The following is a 23,155-nucleotide window of genomic DNA, read 5'->3' on the forward strand; positions in this document are numbered from 1 at the left end:
CCTGTTTTAAATAGGATATAAATGTATAATGTTTAACTGTGGAAAAACGCAGTTCAGTGGTGTGTGTTTCTGTTTCACAAAATGCTGCTTACCCTGCGCATTCCTCATCTCCGCACAGGATGGCCGGCCAAGGGGCTTGGGAGCTGCTGGCTGAATCCCTCAAGCATTTTAGGGCTTTGGTCATTGTCTGAACTCAAAATATGGAATGGAATGAAAAGAAAAATCCCATCTTGTTTTCTGTCTTTACAGGCTCTCTACAACTCCATCAAGAATGAGAAGCTTGAATGGGCGGTGTAAGTATGCTGGCTGTGAGCCTTTTAGTAAAGGAGCTGCCTGCTCTTTGCTTACTGTCTTCCTTTATGCCTTAGAGGGATCCTAAAGAAGGATTAAATATGCATGCGCAGTTCTCATTTTACACTAGTGTCTTGCTCACTTTCTTTAAAACCATAAGTATCCTGTGTCTTTTTCTTGGTACCCAGCATGCTCCTATTCTAAAAGAAACTAGCATTCTAAAAGAAAATCTGATAAAATTATGTACATTCCAAAGTCCGGTACAAATGATTTTGGTGTCATCCACTTACTTTAATTCTCTCTGTCCTATCATCATAGATCAAGGCTTTCCACTCAGTTATACCAGGATACTGATAGATAAGTTTGATCAATGGTAGACTAAAATAAGCTAAAAAAAAATGTTTAACTGTAGAAGTTCCAGAAGCTTATACAATGACAATATATATTGTGGATCTCCAAGAGAGAAATACAATTTGAAATGTTTCCTGAACGTGTTTGACAGTAAAATGTCGTGTTTCAAAGTACATCCTTTGGGAGATACTGTTCTGGATTAATTACACCTCTGTGTAGACCAACAATACCACTTTTGTTAAATTTTCATTGATCAGTGCAGCAGTCAATGATTTTTTTATTGTTGACACTGTAACAGACATCTCCCATTTCTACCCCATTTGCCCACCTACACCCAGCTGCTGCCCCCCCTCCCTTTCTTGGCAGTGGTTAAGAATTTAATCTTTACAAAATTATTGAAGTCTCTTTACTAAATTTTTAATGAAGTTGCCAAGAAGTTAGATCAAATACATTTTTAATTAGAACTATGTGAATTTTGTTTTTTACTTTCACTCATATTGAGCATGCACAAATATTTTTCTATCATGCAGTCTAACATAGCAATCTGCAATGAACTTGTTTATAGAATCATAATGTGGGGGATAATTCTTATTCATTCATATGCACATTGGGGAAAAGTAGCTTAGCAATCGACTGCCTCTCCCGTCTAATATGCTAGAAAGAACAGAAAATATCAATACCCATTGAATTGTTTCCATTAATTGTAAGGTCATATGGTACTGTTTGAATTAGGGATTCAAAGTATAAATTGAGACTCTAGTATATCTGATGGCTTATATGCTTGTGTATATAAGATATCACGAGCTTCACTTAAAGCAATGTATCATTTTAGGGAAAACTTAGTAAGATTAATAAGAGTTCATGGTCTGAGATCCAGAGTGATCTCTCTTTAATAAAAGTGGGTTTCCTAGAAAAGTTTCATAAATGATGTACGTAGAATCCAGCTGAACTAGTAAAGGCATATCCTGACCTATGCAGAATATCTACTCGAGAAAATTAATAAAAATGAAATAGTTATAAGCAAATTCACACTAGGGGAAAGAATAGTTTAAGGATTTTTTTATAAAGTTTTTTTAAAAACAAACATGTACTGTTGAGGATCTGTATTGTAAAGCTAGATTTTTGCCATATTGAATTGGTTACAGTAGGCTTTATTTACACTTATGTGTTGTGGCAATTTGGTACAAGAAAGCTTGATCTTGGGCCCTATCCATGTGTGGGGAGTAGAACTGGATTTTTCTATCGCCTTCCTGTCAAGTCAACAGAGCATCGTGTTCAGGAGCCCAGACCCCAGAACCAGATAGATTTGGGTTTGAATTCCAGCTCAGCTACAAAGATCCTGCTACAAAATTTATAGAATAATAGATACTTGCATGGGAGGTATCTTGATGCTGATTTTAGAACCTTAGAAGAAATTGAATTATAAAATCATGGAATGTTATAACTGGTGGGACCTCAGAGATTTTTAGTTCATTGGTTCTCTAACTGGGTTCCATGGAGCCCTAGCAGATAGATGGCCAGGTGCCTCCATAAGTGGTATGAGGGGAAAGGGGAAGAGAACAGGGACTCAGGTCTATCTCCCACAAGCATCATGCCTCTTTCAACCGACCAAAGCAGCTCCACTGTTACCTTGTTAAAATATATATTTGGAGTTCTACTTACTGTTTCTCCTCTTACCCGACTGGGGTGGCTCAGCAGTTGAGCATCTATCTATGAACCAGGAGGTCAGGGTTCGATTCCTGGTCAAGGCATATGCCCGGTTGCAGGCTGCCCTGGTTGCAGGATCAATCCCCAGTGGGAGCGTGCAGGAGGAAACCGATCATTGATTCTCTCTCATCATTGATATTTCTCTCTCCCGCTCCCTCCTCTCTGAAAACAATAAAAAATATATATATTTTAAAAATATATGTGTGTGTGTGTGTGTGTGTGTGTGTGTGTGTGTGTGTGTGTATATATATATATATATATATATATATATATATATATATATATATATATTTCTCTTCTTAAAGATATCTGTACTTAAATTTTGTTTTGAAAAGTACTACTTCAGTCCAGTGTTCTCATTTCATGTATGAAGGGAATGAAGTAAAGCATTCCTGAACAGGTCAGAACTTAGTGTCATGGCAGACTGAGGATTTGTTCCACAGGTACCCTGGGTCCCATGGCAGCACCACGTTGCCTCGCTTCTCTGTGACCACATACTCAGAATGTCTTGACTGGGCAGCGATCGTGTCTGAACGCATCTATGCCAGCTTCTGATACAGTGTGAATTAAGAGAGTTTTACACTGAGTGGGCAGATTATTATGATCTCTGAACACATAATAATCTGGCCACTCAGTGTGTGTGTGTGTGTGTATACAGACCCTTGGCTCTGTCGTTCATTATTCAGAAAGCATCTATTTGTTGAACTACTCTGTACTAGGCAGTATGCTGGAAATACGGAGAGAACAAAAGTATGTAAGGCATTAAGGCATTTTCCCTGGCCTTAAAAATGTTATAGTTTAATGCAAATGATAGGGGAGGAAGGTAAGCAGTAGTTTCTCTCTGATTAGGATGGGATGGGGTGAGGTGAGTGGCAGTGACTATAAGAGCCTGCATTGTTAGAATTGTTAAATTTAACTACATGAGGATCTTCAGGGAATATGACAATTAACAGGAAAGGGAAACAAGTGCAGTATTATTCGTTAGGAAAATTAACTGTCTTCTCTTACTTATTGCTGTTATTGTACATTAGTATTTAGGAATTGCAAGAAATCTTTCTCCCCGTGGTTTTTTAAAATATTAAAAATTTATGTATCCAGCCTCACTTTAATTAAGACACAATAACACTAGTTTTAAATAATGTACTTCTGGGCTCCCCCCCCCTCCCCCGCTTCCCTCAACTTCTGGGTCGCTAAGGCGTTTGCTTTGCTTGTATTATGCACAGTTATTCTCTTTATCTCTGAATAAGCATTTTTATAACCTTGCATCATGGAATAATCTTTGCTATTTTATATTACCCTATAACTCATTTTACAAGAGCAGTTTATAATCTTTATCACCTTTGCTTCTAAATTAAATTGTTTTCTGTCTGCCCTCACATATCAAACTGTCCTGGCTAATTAGGTAAGATGGTGTCACTTTGGGATCTTTCTGTCTTTCAGATCACGTGTTCTGAAAGCCCAGAGCTTTAAAAAGTGTGGTTTTAAATGCCAACAGTTCATTGTTTGATTTCTTTATCCTTTCGTTTTTTGTTTAGGAAATTTCGTTATGGCTGGTTTTTTTTAGGAGACCAATGCTGCCATTTATTGGCTGACTTTAGGAAGCAGGGGGAGCTCTCTGAATATTTCCTCCCTCTTCACCATTATTATGTGCAATGCTGCCTGGGAGTGTGAGAGAGTGTACCTGTGTGTACATCTCTGTGTATTGTTGGGGAACAACACATAAAGGCAATGGAGTGACTAGTACTTGTTATTTCACATGGCAGTTTAATTTTTTATCCAATCAAGGGCCTGAATCTGAAATTGACAACTACTTCCAGAGAGTCTCTTTGCTATGCAGTCGGGGAGTGGGGGGGCAGGTTTCCAATGAAAGAACCCTTTAGAACTTTTACTTCCATTACTTAGTCCTTTTTCATATTTTATATAACTTATTGTTGACTCTAATTTTATTTTAAGTGATAATATATATCAATTAAAATGTAGTCTCAAGTGTTGCTCTACAGCAGTGGTTCTCAACCTTTCTAATGCCGCGACCCTTTAATACAGTTCCTCATGTTATGGTGACCCCCAACAATAAAATTATTTTTGTTGCTACTTCATAATTGTAATTTTGCTACTGTTAATGAATCGTAATGTAAATATCTGTGTTTTCCGATGGTCTTAGGCTCTACAGCAGTGGTTCTCAACCTGTGGGTCACGATCCACAGGTTGAAAACCGCTAGCAGGGTCACCTAAGACCATCGGAAAACACAGATATTTACATTACGATTCATAACAGTAGCAAAATTACAGTTATGAAGTAGCAACGAAAATAATTTTATGGTTGGGGGTCACCACAACATGAGGAACTGTATTAAAGGGTCACGGCATTAGAAAGGTTGAGAACCACTGCTCTACAGGGAATGGCCATCTCAAAAGTCCTAGTTAAAAGAAAACTCAGTCCTAGTTAAAAGAAAAACAAGCAAGAGTTTTTCTTTTAACTAGGATTGAGTCATACGAGCCAACTTTAGCTAATGAGTGTAATGTAATGCTTTACATTTAAGTTTTCTTTATCATTTCCTCTTTGTTATAATTCTCCCTGATCTTTTCTTTGCCAACATCAGAGCCCTCCTGGAAGAAAAATTAAAATTCCCTATTTATACCTTTTATATTTGACCTTGTATCATAAAGAAAAGGGTGCTTCTTTGTCTTATTTTAAAATATTTTTACCTTGAGGTGAAATTATTTTATTTCCATAGAAAAAGATAAATCATGGCAATTAATTTTTACAGTGATTAATTCTGTTAAATTACTTTATTATCCTAATGCCCTAGTGAATTTAGATTTATGAAATTGTTAATTAGAATAGTGTTTCTTAATAGCAGATATAGATCAATGAAAACTTTCTTACTCAAGTCATTTTGGGTTAAGACATTTTTGTGGCAGTTTGATCCAAGAAGTTTGAAAGTAATTCTCATTTTAAACTTCCAGATAGCCACTTGTAGGTTGATAATTACTACTGAGAAAACTAAAACAATGAGAAATTGCTAAAAGTTGGGCAGTGGTTGCAGATATAATGGATATAGTAAATATATAAAGAAAAATTTGAGTGTGTGGGGAATGAGGTAGGAGAGTTGGCATTAGGGGAGTTATTGGTAGAAAGAGAACTAACCATGGAAAAATAATAAAATTTTAAGATATTTGACTATAAAGAATGAATAAAACTCAATTCTGTTTTTGAGGTGCCCATATTATTAAACATTTTCTAGATATGCATTGTGCCTCATGGAAATACTAAAAAACAAAAAAAAAAAAACACAATAGAGTAAGATTTAACCCTTTGCACTCGCTTGCTTTTTTCTCGATTCCTTTATTCTAATGCTAACCGTGTCGAGTCACACTCAACATCCGAGTGCATAAGGTTAACATTCCCACCATCGTTTCTATACATTAGATTATCCTCACCTGAATAACATGAAAATATACTACATCATGCTGGACTCTTGGTGAAATCATTCTAGTGTTAATATTACATGGAATTCACAAATTTAAAGACAAATTTAGGAGACAGTCTATATGGATATTAAGTAAGGGTACATCTAAATATATGTAGTAGGTGTGTAAAAGATATTATTAGGTTGACTAGAGGCCCGGTGCACGAAATTCGTGCATGGGGGTGTGTGTCCCTCAGCCCAGCCTGCACCCTCTCCAATCTGGGACCCCTCAAGGGATGTCCGACTGCCTTGAGGGGTCCCGGATGGCAGTGGGACATCCCTCTCACAATCCAGGACTGCTGACTCACAACTGCTTGCCTGTTTGCCTTCCTATTGCCCCTAACCGCTTCTGCCTGCCAGCCTGATCACCCCCTAACCACTCCCCTGCCAGCCTGATTGATGCCTAACTGCTCCCCTGCCAGCCTGATTGCCCCTAACTGCCCTCCCCTGCAGGCCTGGTCACCCCTAACTGCCCTCCCCTGAAGGCCTGGTCACCCCTAACTGCCCTCCCCTGCAGGCCTGGTCCCCCCCAACTGCTCTGCCCTGCAGGCCTGGGTTCCCCCCAACTGCCCTTTCCTGCAGGCCCGGTCACCCCCAACTTCCCTCCTCTGCCAGCCTGGTCACCCCTAACTGCCCTCCCCTGCAGGCTTGATCACCCCCAACTGCCCTCCCTTGCAGGCCTGGTCCCTCCCAACTTCCCTCCCCTGCTGGTCTGATCGCCCACAACTGCCCTCCCATGCAGACCTGGTCCTTCCCAACTGCCCTCCCCTGCTGGCCATCTCGTGGCAGCCATCTTGTGTCCACATGGGGACAGCCATCTTTGACCACATGGGGGCAGCCATCTTGTGTGTTGGAGTGATGGTCAATTTGCATATTACTCTTTTATTAGATAGGATAGAGCCCTGGTGCACAGGTGGAGGCCAGCTGGTTTGCCCTGAAGGGTGTCCCGGATCAGGGTGGGGGTTCACTTGGGGTGTGGGGTGGCCTGGGCGAGGGGCCTGTGGTGGTTTGCAGGCTGGCCACGCCCCCCAGTGACCCAAGTGGAGGCCCTGGTATCTGGGGTTTATTTATCTTCTATAATTGAAACTTTGTAGCAGAGGCCAAGGCAGGCCAGGGCTGCGAGAGCTTGGCTTCCTCCATCGCCGGGGGCAACTCAAGCCTCCTGCTCTTTCCAGCTCCGTGGCTGCTGCCATTTTTGTTGAGATTTATTTATCTTCTATAATTGAAACTTTGTAGCCTTGAGTGTAGGCCTGGGCCGGCCAGAGCGGCAGGGAAGCTTGGCTTCCTCCATTGCTGGGGAAACCCAAGCCTCCTGCTTGTTGCAGCTCCGTGGCCGCAGCCATCTTGGTTGGGTTAATTTGCATACTCGCTCCTGATTGGCTGGTGGGCGTGGCTTGTGGGTGTGGCGGAGGTGCGGTCGATTTGCGTATTACTCTTTTATTAGATAGGCTTGTTCTGTTTATAAATTCAGTGAAATGCATTAAATATTCGACAAAGAAAAACAAAGAGAGAAATTCCTTAGTTATGAAAAATGATCATTAACTTGAAGGAGATTTTGAGTTAAATAATTGATATCACTTAAAAATTCATTAGCTAAAAATGATATTGAATGTGGATCAGTCTCCTGGACTTTGGTGTTTAAAGGAAGAAAGATTTCAAGGTTTAGAATTAGGGGAAATTTTCTCACACATATGAAAAGTCATTTTTATTAAGAATCTGAAAAGTCATTTTTATTAAGAATCTGAACCATAGCTCACACTTAACTTTTAATCTCTAAGTACCTAGTTTTCTTGGCCATCTCAAGTATGCTGAGCTCAGGTATAGAGGAAGCAGGAAAGAATTTGCCATCCAATTCTTAGCTTTAAAAGTGTAAGTTTTAAAAAAGAAAGTGTGCTTTCTCTGTGAATGGCATCTCAAAGCTGAGATTGAGATGGATACTTAGAATTTTTAAGGATTTTATTGTTATAACAGTTTTAATATCCACAGAGATAATGATGAAAGTGATATAATTTATAAATATTATTATCTTTAACTTCCAAATACACAGAGCAGACAGGTTGGTGAGCAGATGGAATGTGATTGTTAGTAGTCTACTTGTCCCAGAGCAGTTTTAGAATCACTGAGGTGCAGTGAGTTATGAGGCTAGGATATAAGAAAACTGGTTTTGTTTCCTAATATGCTGATGACTTAGAATTTTATATCTTAGCAACTGCTAAGTCTTTGATTTTTGTTAGAGAATGACACAAGAAGAAAACATAATATGATTACTAAATGAAGCATTAAACACATGCATTGGCTAAGATAGTACCTTGAATATTTTAGACCAGCGGTCCCCAACCTATCGGACCTCACGGACCACCAAGTGGTCTGTGACCGCTTTTTTAGACAATAGTTATTTGGATTTCATTGACCATTTTGTATGTGTACATTGTGATATACACACATACATACATTTTCAGAGGTGAGAAAAATTTCGCCTCATACCAATAATACTGGAAGAAATTACTTTTAGTTGCCCATTAAAAATTCCCTAGTAGAACTTTTGGAAGCATGTAACATCTGGCTTTACCCCAGTGTACTCCCAACAACTTTTTTAAACAGCATGTTAACATCTACAGTTAAGTTTTTCTTAGTTTGTAAAGTATGCTACAGTCATTCCACATACAGTCAGATCCTTATTTCAGGAGCCAAGTTACTAGCCTGTTTCTTACTTGCATCTGGCAACGTTCATCATTAAAGGACTAATGATGGAGCTTGGCATTTTTCATAAAAGCATATTCTGGTTTTTACAGTTAAAATGCCTGTGTCAGAATAAGGTATTTTCAGAAAATAAAATATATTTCCTGTTTTCATCAAAACTTTTAAATTTATTTTTGGTAAGTATCAAAGACAGAACTATATATAATTGATTTCAGAGAGGAAGAGAGAGAGAGATAGAAACATCAATGATGAGAGAGAATCACTGATCAGCTGCCTCCTTCATCCTTCCCACTTGGGATCGAGCCCACAACCCGGGCATGTGCCCTGACTGGGAATCGAACCATGACCTCCTGGTTCATAGGTCAACGCTTAGCCACTCGGCCATGCCAGCCAGGCAAGATCCATTTTAAACACATTCTGCTTTGTGGCATAATATGATGTGATATAATAAAAACCCCATGACAAGTGAACACATTTTTTAATACGTTTATTCTTCACTTTATTTTCTACCTGATCACAGTATTGGAATATTCAACTTAGTATTCTGTTCCTACACTCAACCACTATGGTCATTTTTAACCCTTTGCACTCACTTGCTTTTTTCTCGAGCTGCTACCGATGCTAACCGTGTCGAGTCACACTCGACATCCTAGTGCAAAAGGTTAAAAAACAGATTTATTGAGGTATAATTTATCCTATATAATAAAAGGCTAATATGCAAATCAACCGAATGGCAGAACAACCGGTCACTATGATACGCACTGACCACCAGGGGCAGATGCTCAACGCAGGAGCTTCCCCCTTGTGGTCATTGTGCTCCCACAGGGGGAGCACTGCTTAGCCAGAAGCTGGGCTCACAGCTGGCGAGCGCAGTGGGGAATGGGCCTAAGCCATCAGTCAGACATCCCCTGAGGGCTCCCAGACTGTGAGAGGGCGCAGGCTGGGCTGAGGGGACCCCCCACCCCCACCGAGTATACGAATTTCGTGCACCAGGCTTCTAGTGTACTATAAAATTCACCCATATAAGTGTCCAATTTTAAAGTTTTGGGTCATTCCATCACCCCATTACTGTTATTCCATAAAGATTCATTGTGCTTGTGATTCAGCGTAGCTATGAACAGCCCCAAAGAGGATGAAGGAGGCAGCTGATCAGCGATTCCCTCTCATCATAGAACTGTTAGCTACCACTTAACATGGGTCCTGCCTGTGTAAGGTTCACCTGTCTGAGCCTTGGTTTTTCACTGAGATGGTAACATCTACCTTTTTAGGGTGGTTGTAAGATTAGGAAATTAAGTTATTATCTTCATGGTTATAATGTTTGGAGGTTCAGGATGGAGTTTACTAGTAGTATCTGACTCATACCCCCACTCCTGTCTTTAATATTCTGGCTAGAGGAGTACTGAATCAAATGAAGTCAAATATTTATTTCTCCTATAGCCCAAAGTGCAAGGTGCCCTGGGAAAGTTAGATGGAGAATACAGTGGGGATCTGAGTGACTGCCAAGCCTGCTGAGCTCAGCCCACCTGACTTGCATATGGACTGAGAAACCAGAATGACAGCAGCAGAGAGAAGCCTGACCCACTGGGTTTGTCACATAGGATGCTTCCCTTCCCCCCACCTTACTACCACCTTACTAAAGGCCTATTGATAGCAGACCCTTCTGCTTAGTACATTGTCTCTATCAAGAGGAAATTATAAGGATTCTAAGCATGGTGTGGAGAGAGATGAGCATCAGAACTAGACTCATATATAACAGGGATTTGGAATTATCAGACCAGAAATTTAAAGCAGCTATGATTAATATGCCAAGGACTCTAATGAATACAGTAGACAGCATGAAAGAACAGATGGGCAATGCAAGCTGGCAATGGAAATTCTAAGACAGAATCAAAAAAGAAATGCTAGCGATCAAAAACACTGTGACAGAAGAGAAGAATGCTTTTGATGGGCTCATTAGTAGACTGGACACATCTGAGAAGAGACTCTCTGAGCTTAAGAATATGTCAATAGACATATGAAAAGATGCTCAACTTCACTAATCAGTAGAGAAATGCAAATTAAAACCACAATGAGATATCACCTTACACCTGTCAGAATGGCTATCATCAATAAATCAACAAACAACCTGGATGAATCTTTGGGACATTATGCTAAGTGAAATGAGCCAGCCACAGATAATGTATGATTCCCTTATATGAGTACCTAGAATAGTCAAATTCATAGAAACAGAGTGGGATAGTCATTGCCAGTAGTTGAGGGAAGAGGGAATGAGAAGTTGATATTTAATAGCTATAAAATTTCAGTCTGGGATGATGAAAAATTCTGGAGATGGTTGGTAGTTTTGGTTTCACAGCAATGTGAATGTACTTAATACCACAGAACTGTGCTACGTATTTAAAAATGGTTAAAATGATAGATTTTTATGTTACATATTTTACTACAATACAAAAAAAAAGATATATATAAATGTGACTGCTGGAAGTGCCCTCTTCACTTTTCCTGCCTGGTGAACTTGAACTTATCTTTATTGCCCAACTCCAGTACCACATTCCTAGTGATGAGTTTGCAGGTTGAATTATTTCAGCTCTGCTCCAGAAAATTTCTTTTTAACTGTCATTTCCCACCCCTACCCCCCCAAACACACACAAAAGCCCAAAAATTTATTTTCAGTATTTGAATTCCACATAACAGGCCCTTCAAGTTAACTTAATGTTTGAGTTTGGAGGGTGCTAGCTTAACAACTTTGTTATGACTGAAACCCCACTGTCATGAGACTAGCCAGATGGGATATTTCATGGTCTGCTTAGTGGCTGGGTCACTGTAACAATATTCAGCTTTTGTAAACTTCAAGAAGCAGCTGCTTTCCATTCTTTGTGGAATTACAGTGAAATGCAAGACTCCGATGGATTTGTATGACTCCTTATCTAACATTTTTTGCTTAAAAGTAAAAGCACCTGTCATGAGTAAGACAGAATGTGGGAAGTTCGTGATTTACAGCTGCCCTTTGGAAAGAACAGAGAAGTGGAAAGGTGCCCCACGGCCAGCACAAGAGCTTTGTCATTCTCCAAGGGAACTGCATCGTGGTGGAGTGGACGTGGACCGCCCAATGAATGACACACTTGATCACCGAGAGAGCAGACTCGTGTGAGGAATGTTTGGGGGAATTTTGTAGGTGGTAAGGTAGTGAGATGTCTGAAATCTCAGTAGAATAGACTTTGCTAGGAATCTTTTCAAATGTACAGAATATTCGTGGATGAGTCATTCTTTTCACAATCAAGACAGAGAGCTCTGCTGGTCTTCTCTATTGTGCTTTAACGAAATCCTTTGTATTGTCACTCTGAAAATGCTTCAGTGGATTGGGGTACACAGGAAAGCCCTAGTAAAGGGGCTGATTTTTATAGAAATGAGTTACCTTATCTATGGAATTATTTTTATCAGTATGCTGTATTAATTTTTATCTGACTTTATGTATAGTGGAAACAACCTCCCCATGGCATTTATGATGTCTATAAAAACAGTAAAACCCCATGGTGATGCAATCAAGAATAATGCAAATTCAGGTTTAACGTGATTGGTTCCCATTCTCTGCCACTTCCAAGTCTCAAATGGAGCCAGACAAAAGTTATTGGGACTGAGGAGATGTGGGGAGAAGGGCAGGAATAAAAGGGAAGGGAGTGCGAGGGCAGGGGGTTGCAACCAGGGAAGGAGAAGTTCCTCACAGTATTGTTTCTGATATCACTTCCATCCGGGAAGTCCCAGCCATCACACACTGATGTGTATTTAAGCCCAAACAACAGCCATCGCCAGATGTTGCAAACCTGCATCTCTGTCCAGGGTAGATTTTTACTCTCAGAGCCTGACAAGGTCATTTCATTAACCTTCACAATATCAAGAATATCTGGTTTGCAGGATTCAATACTTTCACTATATGTCAGAGTGTTACTGAGTTGTACTCTGTTGAACATTTCTCAAATTATTATCCTACTAGTGGCCTGGTCACGAATCCATGCACATTGAAAGGAAATTAATTAGAAGCCATATTTTAATATTGCTATTTGCCCTTTCTCTATAATAGAAGGGTCACCCAAATTCACGATCAACAATGACAGATTGAAACACACGCATGTGGTTGGCACCAGTGAGAGCTTTATATATGTATTGTGCATGCAAGAGTCAACTTAGCCTTTTATCCTAACTAATAAAGAGGGAGTATGCTAATTGACCCTCAGGCCATCACAAAGATGGAGGCACCCACAGCCAATAAGGAGGGAATATGCTAATTGACTGCCCCACTCTCAAATATGGTGGCGCCCACAGCCAATAAGGAGGGAATATGCTAATTGACTGTCACGCCCTCAAAGATGGTGGCACCCACAGCCACAAGATGGTGGTGCCCAGTCCCCTCACCCCCGCCGGGGTGGCAGGCATGCGCCACCAGGCAGGCCCGGCTGCTCCGCATGCCTGTTTCCGGAGTCCCCCAGTCTCCTCAGCCCCCCAACCACCCAGGGCCGGCCCAAGGCACAGGCAAGCCTCAGATGTCAGCTGCCCAGCCGCCCAGGGCCACCCGAGGTTCAGGTAACCAGCTGAGGCTTGCTCTGCCAGCAGTGGCAGCAGCAAACGTGTGATGGGACGTCACCATCCCCTGATCTCCAGTCGCCTCCCACCCCTGAGAGAGGGGGCAGGCCAGGCTGAGGGACCGCCCCATCCAGTGCATGAATTTTCATGCACTGGGCCTCTAGTATATATAGAATAAACTTGCTTAATTAGACCTGCTTTCTTTTTTAGCTAAACTTTTTCCATCCCAGTGAAGCATCCCAACTTCTCTTTCAGTTAATTGTCAGCAACACAGCAGTAAATATCAACACGAAGCAGATTATTATTGTAGATCACGCAGGGAGAACAAAGGGTAAAATCTTTTAACTGCAGCAGTGTTTGTCTATATTCTGCACAGTGAGAAAACCTGAAGTCATTTTCAAGGTCCACTATTTCTTCTTTTCAGTCGGGTCAAGTTTCTAAGCTTTCTTAATCTCCGTTTTCTGGCTAATGGTTGCCTCCCATACACTCTGTGACCAGGGATCTTCACAACCTAGCCATTTGCCCCAACCAGGAATTGACCTCACAAGCTTTCTGTATAAGGACCCTACTCCAACCGGATGAGCCACACCAGCCAGGGCTGGATTATTCACATTTTAAGTTCTCAATATCCTTATGTGACTAGCCTACTTGATAGAACTCCCAATGGCAAAGCTAGAAAAATTTGCAAAACAAATTAAATAATAATACTGTTTGATTATAACCAAAGAAAAAATTAAATATCTATTGTCCATACTTACAAAAAAGTTTCAATTAGTAATGTAGGAGAAATGAAAAGAGATTAAATCACCATTCGATTACCACAACAGTAATTGTCACACACAAGATTCACTAATAAATACTAAAATTACTGATCAGAAGTTTAAAAAGAAAGAGGATATCTTCATGGTCAAAATATCTCCCCCAAATCATGTATAAAGTAAAATAATAATTTGACAGTATAGAAATGTGCTAGATACCACCTTAATTAAGTGATCAAGGTTAATGAAACATCTGATGCATTGAGAAGGTACATCACCTATGGCATCCTTCCCAAAAATATGTATCCTCGATCTCATTATGAGAAAACATCAAACAAATCTAAATTGGGGATATTCTACAAAATAACTGACCAGTACCCTTCAAAGTGGCGTGGTCACGACGGACAAGGAAAGACCTGGCTGGAGGAGACGTGAGAACTGAGCGCACTGGGGGATAATGGATAGGATCCTAGAACAGAAAAAATATTAATGAAAAAAAAACACTGGTAAAATCTGATTAAGTCAAGTTTAATTCATCATTTTGTAATGTTAATTTCTTTGTTTTGAAACTTTTACTATAGCTATATATAATGTTAACATTGGGGGAACAGGGTGATTGGCATATGGGAACCCTGTGTAGTATATTTGTAAATCTAAACTTATCTCAAAATAAAATTAAAAGTAAAATATAGATGTCTTAGAGTCCAGTGTTATTTTTATATATCTCACAATTACTTATCAAATACCAATGGAGGGGGAAAAAAGGCTATTTTTCTCTGATCACCAAATATACACTTCTGATAATTATTAATTTTGTGTTTTATTTTAAACATATTTTATTGGTGGTTATTTTGGTTGAAATTTTAATAAAAGATTCAATAATAAAAGTGTAACAAACAGTGAAACCAGGGGTAATTCAGAAAATTAAAACGGAAGCTGAGACAAATGCTCTATTACTGTGCTCTGTTTCCCGGCAGTATCTCAGAGCTTATTAACTTTCTTCTGCTATTCCCTCCTCTGTAGTAAGTGAATGTAGCCATCCATTTTCACATAAAGTGATTACAATCTCAAGCATGGCTGATAGGGTGCCCCCCACTTTCATGACTGTTCGGAAAATAGTACCTATTAGATGCCAACTCACTGTGCATGGCGCCACCATCCTAACCCACTGGTAGCTTTACCTGGGGTTTTGCTATTTGAGGTTAACCTGGTTATTGGCAGGTATAAATGCTATTCATTGGATTTATAATTATTTGTTGTATTCTATATGCTTGGTGTTATGCTGCCACATGCAGATACCAAAAATCAACATCACGATCTCTGCCAAAGAACTTCCACTCAATTGAAAGACGACAAACATGAAGGCACTGTAGTGGGTGGAAAGAGCAGAGGCTTCAGAGGTTTTACAATCATATCCTCACTATCTCTTCCTAATTACTAGATCTGTACCTTTGGTATTTATTTCAATGCTGAGTCTGTTTCCTTATCTCAATATAGGCTACTAATGTCAGCCATACAAGATTGTCATGATCATTAATATCTGGCACAGAGGAGACACTTAGTAAATGATAGCTGTTATTACATGGTTGTTCTTCAAACTGCTAAACCATTAGAAAACACAATCATTGCCCAGCTGGTATGGCTCCATGGTTGAGCATCAACCTATGAACCAGCAGTTCAGGGTTTGATTCCCAGTCAAGGTACCTGCCTGAGTTGGCTAAATCCCCAATGTGGGGCATGCAGGAGGCAGCCAATAAATGATCTTCTCTCATCATTGGTGTTTCTATCTCTCCCTCTTTCTTCCTCTCTGAAATCAATAAAAATATATTTAAATAAGAAAACACAATCATTTATTATATTAAATAACTTTGTTCATTGAAATATTGTGGTAGATGCTCAATCTTGATGTTTTTTCCCTTTAGAGATGATGAAGAGAAAAAAAAGTCTCCATCGGAAGGTACTGATGAGAAAGCTAATGGAACACACCCAAAGACCATCAGTCGTATTGGGAGCACTACCAACCCATTCTTGGACATTCCTCACGACCCAAATGCCGCTGTGTACAAAAGTGGGTTCTTGGCTCGGAAAATTCATGCAGATATGGATGGAAAGAAGAGTAAGCATCCTTTGTTGTCATTTTCTATTTCATTTATTTTGTCTTATATGAACTAAAGTCAAAGATGAAGGAAAATTATGTTGATCTAGGAAAGTATTTTTATTAAAGTTTGATAAAACCTCTAAACCTAAGACAGAAATCCACTGTGGCACTTGGTCTTCTCCAAGTAGAATTATAAAACTTCAGAAATGGAAGACTTCTTACAAATGATCCTTTTCCTACTTTTTGTTCATTTATTCTTGCTTCCAACAGATAATGTTGAGTACCTACTATGTGCTAGGCATCAAAAATTATAGTAGTGATTAGGATGGACAAGGTCCCTTCTCCATGGCACTTACGTTTCTGGTGGTTAAGGGAAAGGTTGAACTAATGACACAAAGAATAACCAATGAAATAAAATCCCAGAGGCAAGGCGGGGAGGGGAGAGAATCAAGAGATCCAAGCACATGTGGAAGAATTGGCCTTTGAGGAAGGTGGACAGGTGCAGCGTAGGCGAACGTGGCATAGTTAGGAAACTGAAGGAGTCCCATCTGACGGCTCTGAAGTATGAGACATGAATATCTACTGATAGTGTTTGAGATTTGAGAGAAATGGAGTGTGTTTCCATGTTTAGAATAACATGGATATAGTTGAACAAGCTAAGAAAAGCTGATAACGATGCTAAAATTATCAGGCTCTACCTCTAGGGTGTCCCTGCCCACCTGCACACACAAAGGTGCAGTGCTCTGATGGGCAGTCCCACTGTTTCCATCTATGGGCCCTTTTTCTTAATATAGCACAGTCTACTAGGTTACAGTCGAGAGAAACATTGTCGTGGAGTGGCTTTGACATTGGCTTGTGATGCTGAGCACATTTCTTCATGTTTCTGAGTTCTTGAAGAGTGCCCCCGTCACATTTCCTGTCCATCCTCTACACTAGCCTACTAGACTACTCAGTTTTCTCCAGCAGCATTGTGTCAGGACTCTTGGGGTTGCAGGTGACAATAGGTCCAATTAGCTTAGGGAAAAAAGGCCAGGACACAACTGAAGATGAAGTGTTGTCACTAGGACACTTGAACCATTTCTGTCTCTATATTATCCTGCACATCAGCTTGATTCTTTGAAACAGAGCTCTCTTACATGGCTGGCTACATGACTATTAGGAGCACTGTAGAGCATGTGTTTGGTTTTGTCACCCGAAATCTTCTTTTTCATCCCACAGTTCCAATTTAGCATATTCTGGGGCAGGACTCTGATTTGTATGACTGCAGGGATGGAACATTGTGATTGACAGCACCCACTTGGTTGTGACGGCAAGAGGAAAGTTCCCTCAAGAAGGAATAAGATACCGTTCTCAGAGAAAGGGAGTTCTTGGTAGACAAAGCAATAGACATTCACCTCTTTTTTCCCAGCCTGCACACACACCCTTTCTCCATACATACAGTCAAGTTCAGACAGTGCTTTTGCCAAACACAGGATAATCTTTCATTTATAACCACAGATCTTTTTCTTTATAACCACAATATTTCTTTATGAGTATATTCTCTGTCCCCCATGCCACGTCCAGCTGTGGCTTCCATATCCAAGGCTGAAAGGTGCTGGGTGGTATCCAGCCTCCTCAGGTGGAGATGTAGCTTACTCTGTAGGCTAAATGAAAAATACAGCAATAACCGACATACCTCAATTCATATGAAGTGCTAGAAGCAAACAGAAAACAATGGTTTTAAAATGCCTGTTCAAGGCAAGGAAAAAAAGGAAGCAAAACAGTCATCACTGATCCAGGGAATGTTACTACATCCTCCTGGGCCAGGAGAACAGAGCTGACCCAGGTGAGCATCTTGACATTGATCACTTCCCTAGTGATGAATTAACATGCTTGATTAACTTATTCCGTGTCGCCAGATTCAGTCTATTGATGAAATTTCCTTTGTCCATATTTTCCTGGGCCACCTCTGAGAATGATTGGCGATAATTCCCTAGATGGAGCTGTTCCCTCCACACTTCACTGAGTGAGGTTTAAAACCTGGGCGTTTCTCAGTAGTTGAGCCAGCACAGACCTCTTGTACCAGGCCAGAGTTTTTCCTGCCAGTGAAACTCCTTTAACACTTTAGTTAATTCCTTTGGGAACCACTGGTTGATTAGGACAGTTTTAAGCATTATGGCTTTGTCTTTTTAGCAGTTTGAGTTCTTCCTTTTACCTGCCTCTGCTTCTGGTTGTTTCTTCTCCTGCCTTAGATTTCCCCCAATTTTTCCCCATTGATCCCTTCCACCCTTCACTCGAGCCCCTCCCTATTGTCTTTGTCCATGAGTTATGTATATATGCATACAAGTTCTCAGGTTAATCTCTTCTGCCCCCCTCTTCCCTCTGAGATTCGTCAGTCTGTTGTGTGCTTCCATGTTTCTGGATCTATTTTGTTTGTTAGTTTATTTTGTTCATTAGATTCCACATATAAGTGAAATCATGTGATACCTTTCTTTCTCTGGCTGGCTTATTTTGCTTTTTCCTAATGTCCTTGAGCATATTTGTTACCTTTACAATAGCTCTTTTAAGGTCCTTCCCTTCTAATTATTTTCTCTTTGTCATATCTGGGATGTTACATTGGAGAATAGGGTAGTTCCTATAGTCATTAATCTTTCGTGGGTATAAGTAGAACTAAACTGGTTACTGATCCCTTTTGTTAGGAAATTTCTTTCTAGTTGCCTTAGACCTCAAGAGACCGAATATTTACTGAGCTGTGAAAGTGATAAGGAATTCTAAGTCTTCGAGTACAAACTCTTTAGATTTGTATTTGGACAACCAGAAAGGGATTCGTTTCCTTCCCCGCTAATCTTCTCCCTGTACCCCCAGCTGTTTTTTGGACTTTCAGTCATATATGGTTGAACTGGTTTCTCTCCGTGTACCAGAATGCCTGAACTGCTTCTAAATGCATCTGCCTCTCTCTTTTGAGAGGTGGTCACTATAAGAAATTAGAATATGTTTTATATTATTCATGTCTAATGTGCTCTGAAATATAGTACTTTAATATTCAATATATTAAAAAATAAAAACAACTGTGGAGATTTCGTAGAACATGGGTTCCAAGTAATTTTTGAGAAGTCTGTGTAATGAAACCTTTTGGGAATATTTATCCTGCTCAGTCTATAGACATTTATTGGGATTCGTCATGTTCGGTATAGGTAGAGTTGTATTGTCATTTGTACATACAGGTAAACATGGCCAAGTTCTCTGATGACAGATATTACTAAAAGTTTTTAATCAGTGACGATTTGGGTCAAAACTCTGTGGAGAAATTAAAAACCTGACTAACTTGTCTGACTTAAGATTTAGTATCTTTCATTATTTTAATTAACTCTAGACTCAGTTTGTTAGATGGCACCCATAATTTCTCATATAAACATTTTTAAAACCTTGGAGGTTTTCTTTGCTTCATTTTATTTATTTATCTAGCCTTTTAAAGATATGCTCAGTTCAGAATTTCTACCTCCAGGAGAAAAATCATTATTAAAAGCAAATGTAGTATCTATGCTTACCAAACCCATTAAATCTGACATTAAGGGAAAACTTTGAACAGTCAAATTTGGCAAATAAAATGTGTCTTCTGGATTTTTGTCAGATAGAATGAAAAATAAAATTCAATATAAGCTCTTAGTTTTACCAAACTGATGTAAGATACTTGTGGAAATCAGTAGTGACAGGAAACAAGGTACTCAAAATATGAATGTTCTAAATGATGACAATAATAGTCATAATTAAGTGATTACTCAAGATTAGAGCTTTATCCTAGCACTTCAATGCACTAACTCATTTAATTACCACCCTGTGAAGCAGGTGTTATTATTATTATTATTATCCCCAGTTTACTGAGGAGGAAATTGATCTTAAATGTCTTATCCAAGGCTGTAGTATAGAATAACAGGACATCTAGTGAAACTAAAATCTGGTTATAGCTAACGAATTGTAGCATATTGTTAAAACCAATCACATGGAAGAATCTTACAAGCATAATATTGAATGAAAAAATCGACTTGCAGAAGAATGTGCATATCTAACATTCTAAAGCATGCAACGCTGTTTTTAGTAGGAATGCCTTCACTGTGGAACAGTGGTGACCTCTGGCAGGGAAGGAGCATGCGCTCAGTGAGGAGTACCCAGTGTTCAAATATACGTACTGATAGTTGTTTTTTTTTAATTAGGTGATGGTACATGCATGTCTGCTTTATTGCTCTTGATAATCTTTTGCTGTCTTAATGTTTCATAATAAACTTCTAGAAACAATAGAATGCCTGATTGCATAGGAAATTTAGAAACAATTGAGGATATTTTTTCTGAAATTTGTGCAGGAATAATAACAGAAAACTCAAAAAACGAAAGTTAGTAATCATCATCTATATAATATTTTAAAATTTCACCACAATAATAGAATTTTGGTTGTTTTTCACACTTAGATATGGGAAAGATTTAATTATTGGGAGTTAAAACTGGTGAGGAGAAATGAAGGAAAGCAGGGAGAGAGTGCTATTCTGCTGATCTTAGAAAGACAGTATAGATTGCCTGACCTAGGAAACAGATGTTGTTAGCATGCTCTGCTGAGGTAACCAAGAGAGATGCAAATAAAAAGCCATGCAGCTATTGGGAACAAGGAATGGAGTGGTTAAGCTTGCTAAATCCTCATGTCTTGCAATAGAAAATCACTAGATTTTACAATCTATTAATACAGTACCTTGTTTAGTGATATGATGGAAATTACCCATAGAAATAGCTCAAATGTTAAAGTGTTTTCTTTTGGAAAATGGGAGTGGGGGAATTGAGAGGAAGTGAATCAGAGAGTTAATTGTGTGGACAGATCACTTTAATAATTTTGACATATTTTAATCACATTGCATTTCCAGTATAGATTCTTCAGTGATTTTACCCACCTTGGATTTGTTTCTAATTTGAAATATTGAAGTGTTCATTGCTTTTTGAAGATGTGACAACCATATCTAGTTCATATTTCAATCTCTAGTTCATATTTCAATATGGATCTAAGGCATGTTGGGCAGCATCTTGAGAAGGTTGGGAAGGTTCACTCACTTTATAGGGGTTTACATACTTGCCTGTCAGTGAAAATTTTACAAACTTAGTCCCACATGTCAAATTTGAGAGAGTAGATGTTGTTCTGAGTCACACATACTGAAAATAGTTTTTAATGGCAATGCAGGCAGAATTCCATGCTATTGTGTAACACTAGCAACAGTGACACTATAAGACATAATAAAAGTGGAATAGGTTTGTTTTTCCCCCCAGAAGATAGTTGTCTCATCCTGGTAGAGGAAGACTCTTTAAATGGAGGCAAAGCAGTTATTTTAAAACCAGGCTAAGGTCCCCTCTCCTCTCCACTTTGTGTTCTGTGGCAGCGGGTCTATACTGAAGCGGTTTAAGTTACTGATACAGGGTCACAGAGCAGCACCAAGAAGGCAGCCCTTTGAGTTCTCAAGCAGTAGTTTGCCCCTTGATCGGCTAGTTTTGGTGGCATTTTATCTGTTTTCAATGGACAACACATCTTCACAATTCTACATTTTGACTAAAAGAATAAGTTTTAGATTTTTAAGTTTCATTTTAACCCTTTGCACTCGCTTGCTTTTTTCTCGATTCCTTTATTCTACTCGGGATTTAATTTTTTAAATACCCCAGATTTTACAAAGCGCAGCAATAGAATAAAAACCTGGAGTTTCTTTTCATACACACTTATTTATTTGGATTTTTTTATATTTCAAATTATTGATACATTCAATACAATTCGACATATGAGCTGCTACTGATGCTAACCGTGTTGAGTCACACTCGACATCCGAGTGCAAAAGGTTAATAGTTCATGTCTTTTTTTTTTTTTTTTACCTTTTATTGCCATACTAGAGGCCTGGTGCACGAAATTCATGCACGGGGTGGGGGGGCGGTGGTGTCCCTCAGCCTAGCCTGTACCCTCTCTAATCTGGGATCCCTCTCACAATCTGGGACTGGCTCCTAACCACTCACCTGCCTGCCTGCCTGATTGCCCCTAACCACTCTGCCTGCCAGCCTGATAGCCCCTTAACCACTCCCCTGCCGGCCTGATTGACGCCTAACTGCTCCCCTGCCGACATGATCGTCCCCAACTGTCCTCCCCTGCTGGCCCAATTGCCCCAACTACCTTCCCCTGCGGGGGTTAGGGGACTGGGGGACTGAGGCTGGATGAGGTGGGGCTGAGGGGACTGGGGGACTCTGGCTGGATGAGGCGGGGCTGAGGGGACTGGGGGACTGAGGCTGGATGAGGTGGGGCTGAGGGGACTGGGTGCCGCCATCTTGTGGCTGTGGGCACTGCCATATTGTGAGGGTGTGGCAGTCAATTAGCATATTCCCTCTTTATTAGATAGGATGTCAGCTCCTATGCCTTTTACCATTTATTTCTTTTTATTGAAATTTACAGCCCTCCAGTTAAGTGTTGAATACAAATGGTGATAGTAGCAGGCACCCTTGTTCTTCTTTTAGCATTAAAAATTTTTTTTTCAGTTATAGGTGGCATACAATATATTAGTTTCAGATAGACACCCTTGTTCTTGATCCTAAAAAGAATGCATATTTCCTCTGTGTTTCTCTATATCTTAACCCTTTGCACTCGCTTGCTTTTTTCTCGATTCCTTTATTCTAATGCTAACCGTGTCGAGTCACACTCAACATCCGAGTGCAAAAGGTTAAACACCCTCTCCTTCCCCCTCTCTCTCTCTCAAGAGAATTTTATTAATTAATGTACTGGAAGGTAGAGAGGAGAGACTAGTTTGAGAAGAGGAAGTGTGGCTGAATTCAGGGACTATAATATTGTCATCAGGCTCTGAGTCTGTTTTCTTATTGTGGCTTCTTTTTTTTTTCTTTTTTTAACTTCATTTTTATAGTTGACACTATTACAGATGTCCCCATCTTCCTCCCTCCCCCTTTGCCCACCTCCACCCAGTCCAAAACCCCCTGCCCTCTGGCCATCACCACACTGGTGTGTGTCTGTGTCCATGGGTTGTGTATATATGTTCTTTGGCTAATCCCTTCACTCATATATTAAAATCCACCCTTCCCTGCAGTGGTTAAATGAGGCCACCCACCATTCTCCTCAGAAGTACTACTTTGACAAGGACCCGGGGAATTGAGACTGCAGTCTTTTAGCACCAAAAAATAATCTGTGTTCAGAATTTTTGTTGTGT

General features: G+C 39.8%; 1 protein-coding gene across 9 annotated transcripts in view; it reads left to right on the plus strand.

Annotated features, from left to right (window-relative positions):
• Positions 1-23,155, plus strand: part of PSD3 (pleckstrin and Sec7 domain containing 3) — a 517,431-nt gene that overhangs the window by 424,117 nt on the left and 70,159 nt on the right. For all 9 annotated transcript variants that reach the window (XM_079778598.1, XM_079778601.1, XM_079778602.1 and 6 more), the window contains 2 exons: positions 250-293; positions 15,775-15,968. In XM_079778598.1, the coding sequence (XP_079634724.1) occupies positions 250-293; positions 15,775-15,968 (238 nt within the window). The remainder of the gene's footprint in view (positions 1-249; positions 294-15,774; positions 15,969-23,155) is intronic.

This window comes from Cnephaeus nilssonii (assembly GCF_951640355.1).
Source record: "Cnephaeus nilssonii genome assembly, chromosome: 8".
Taxonomy (NCBI): domain Eukaryota; kingdom Metazoa; phylum Chordata; class Mammalia; order Chiroptera; family Vespertilionidae; genus Cnephaeus; species Cnephaeus nilssonii.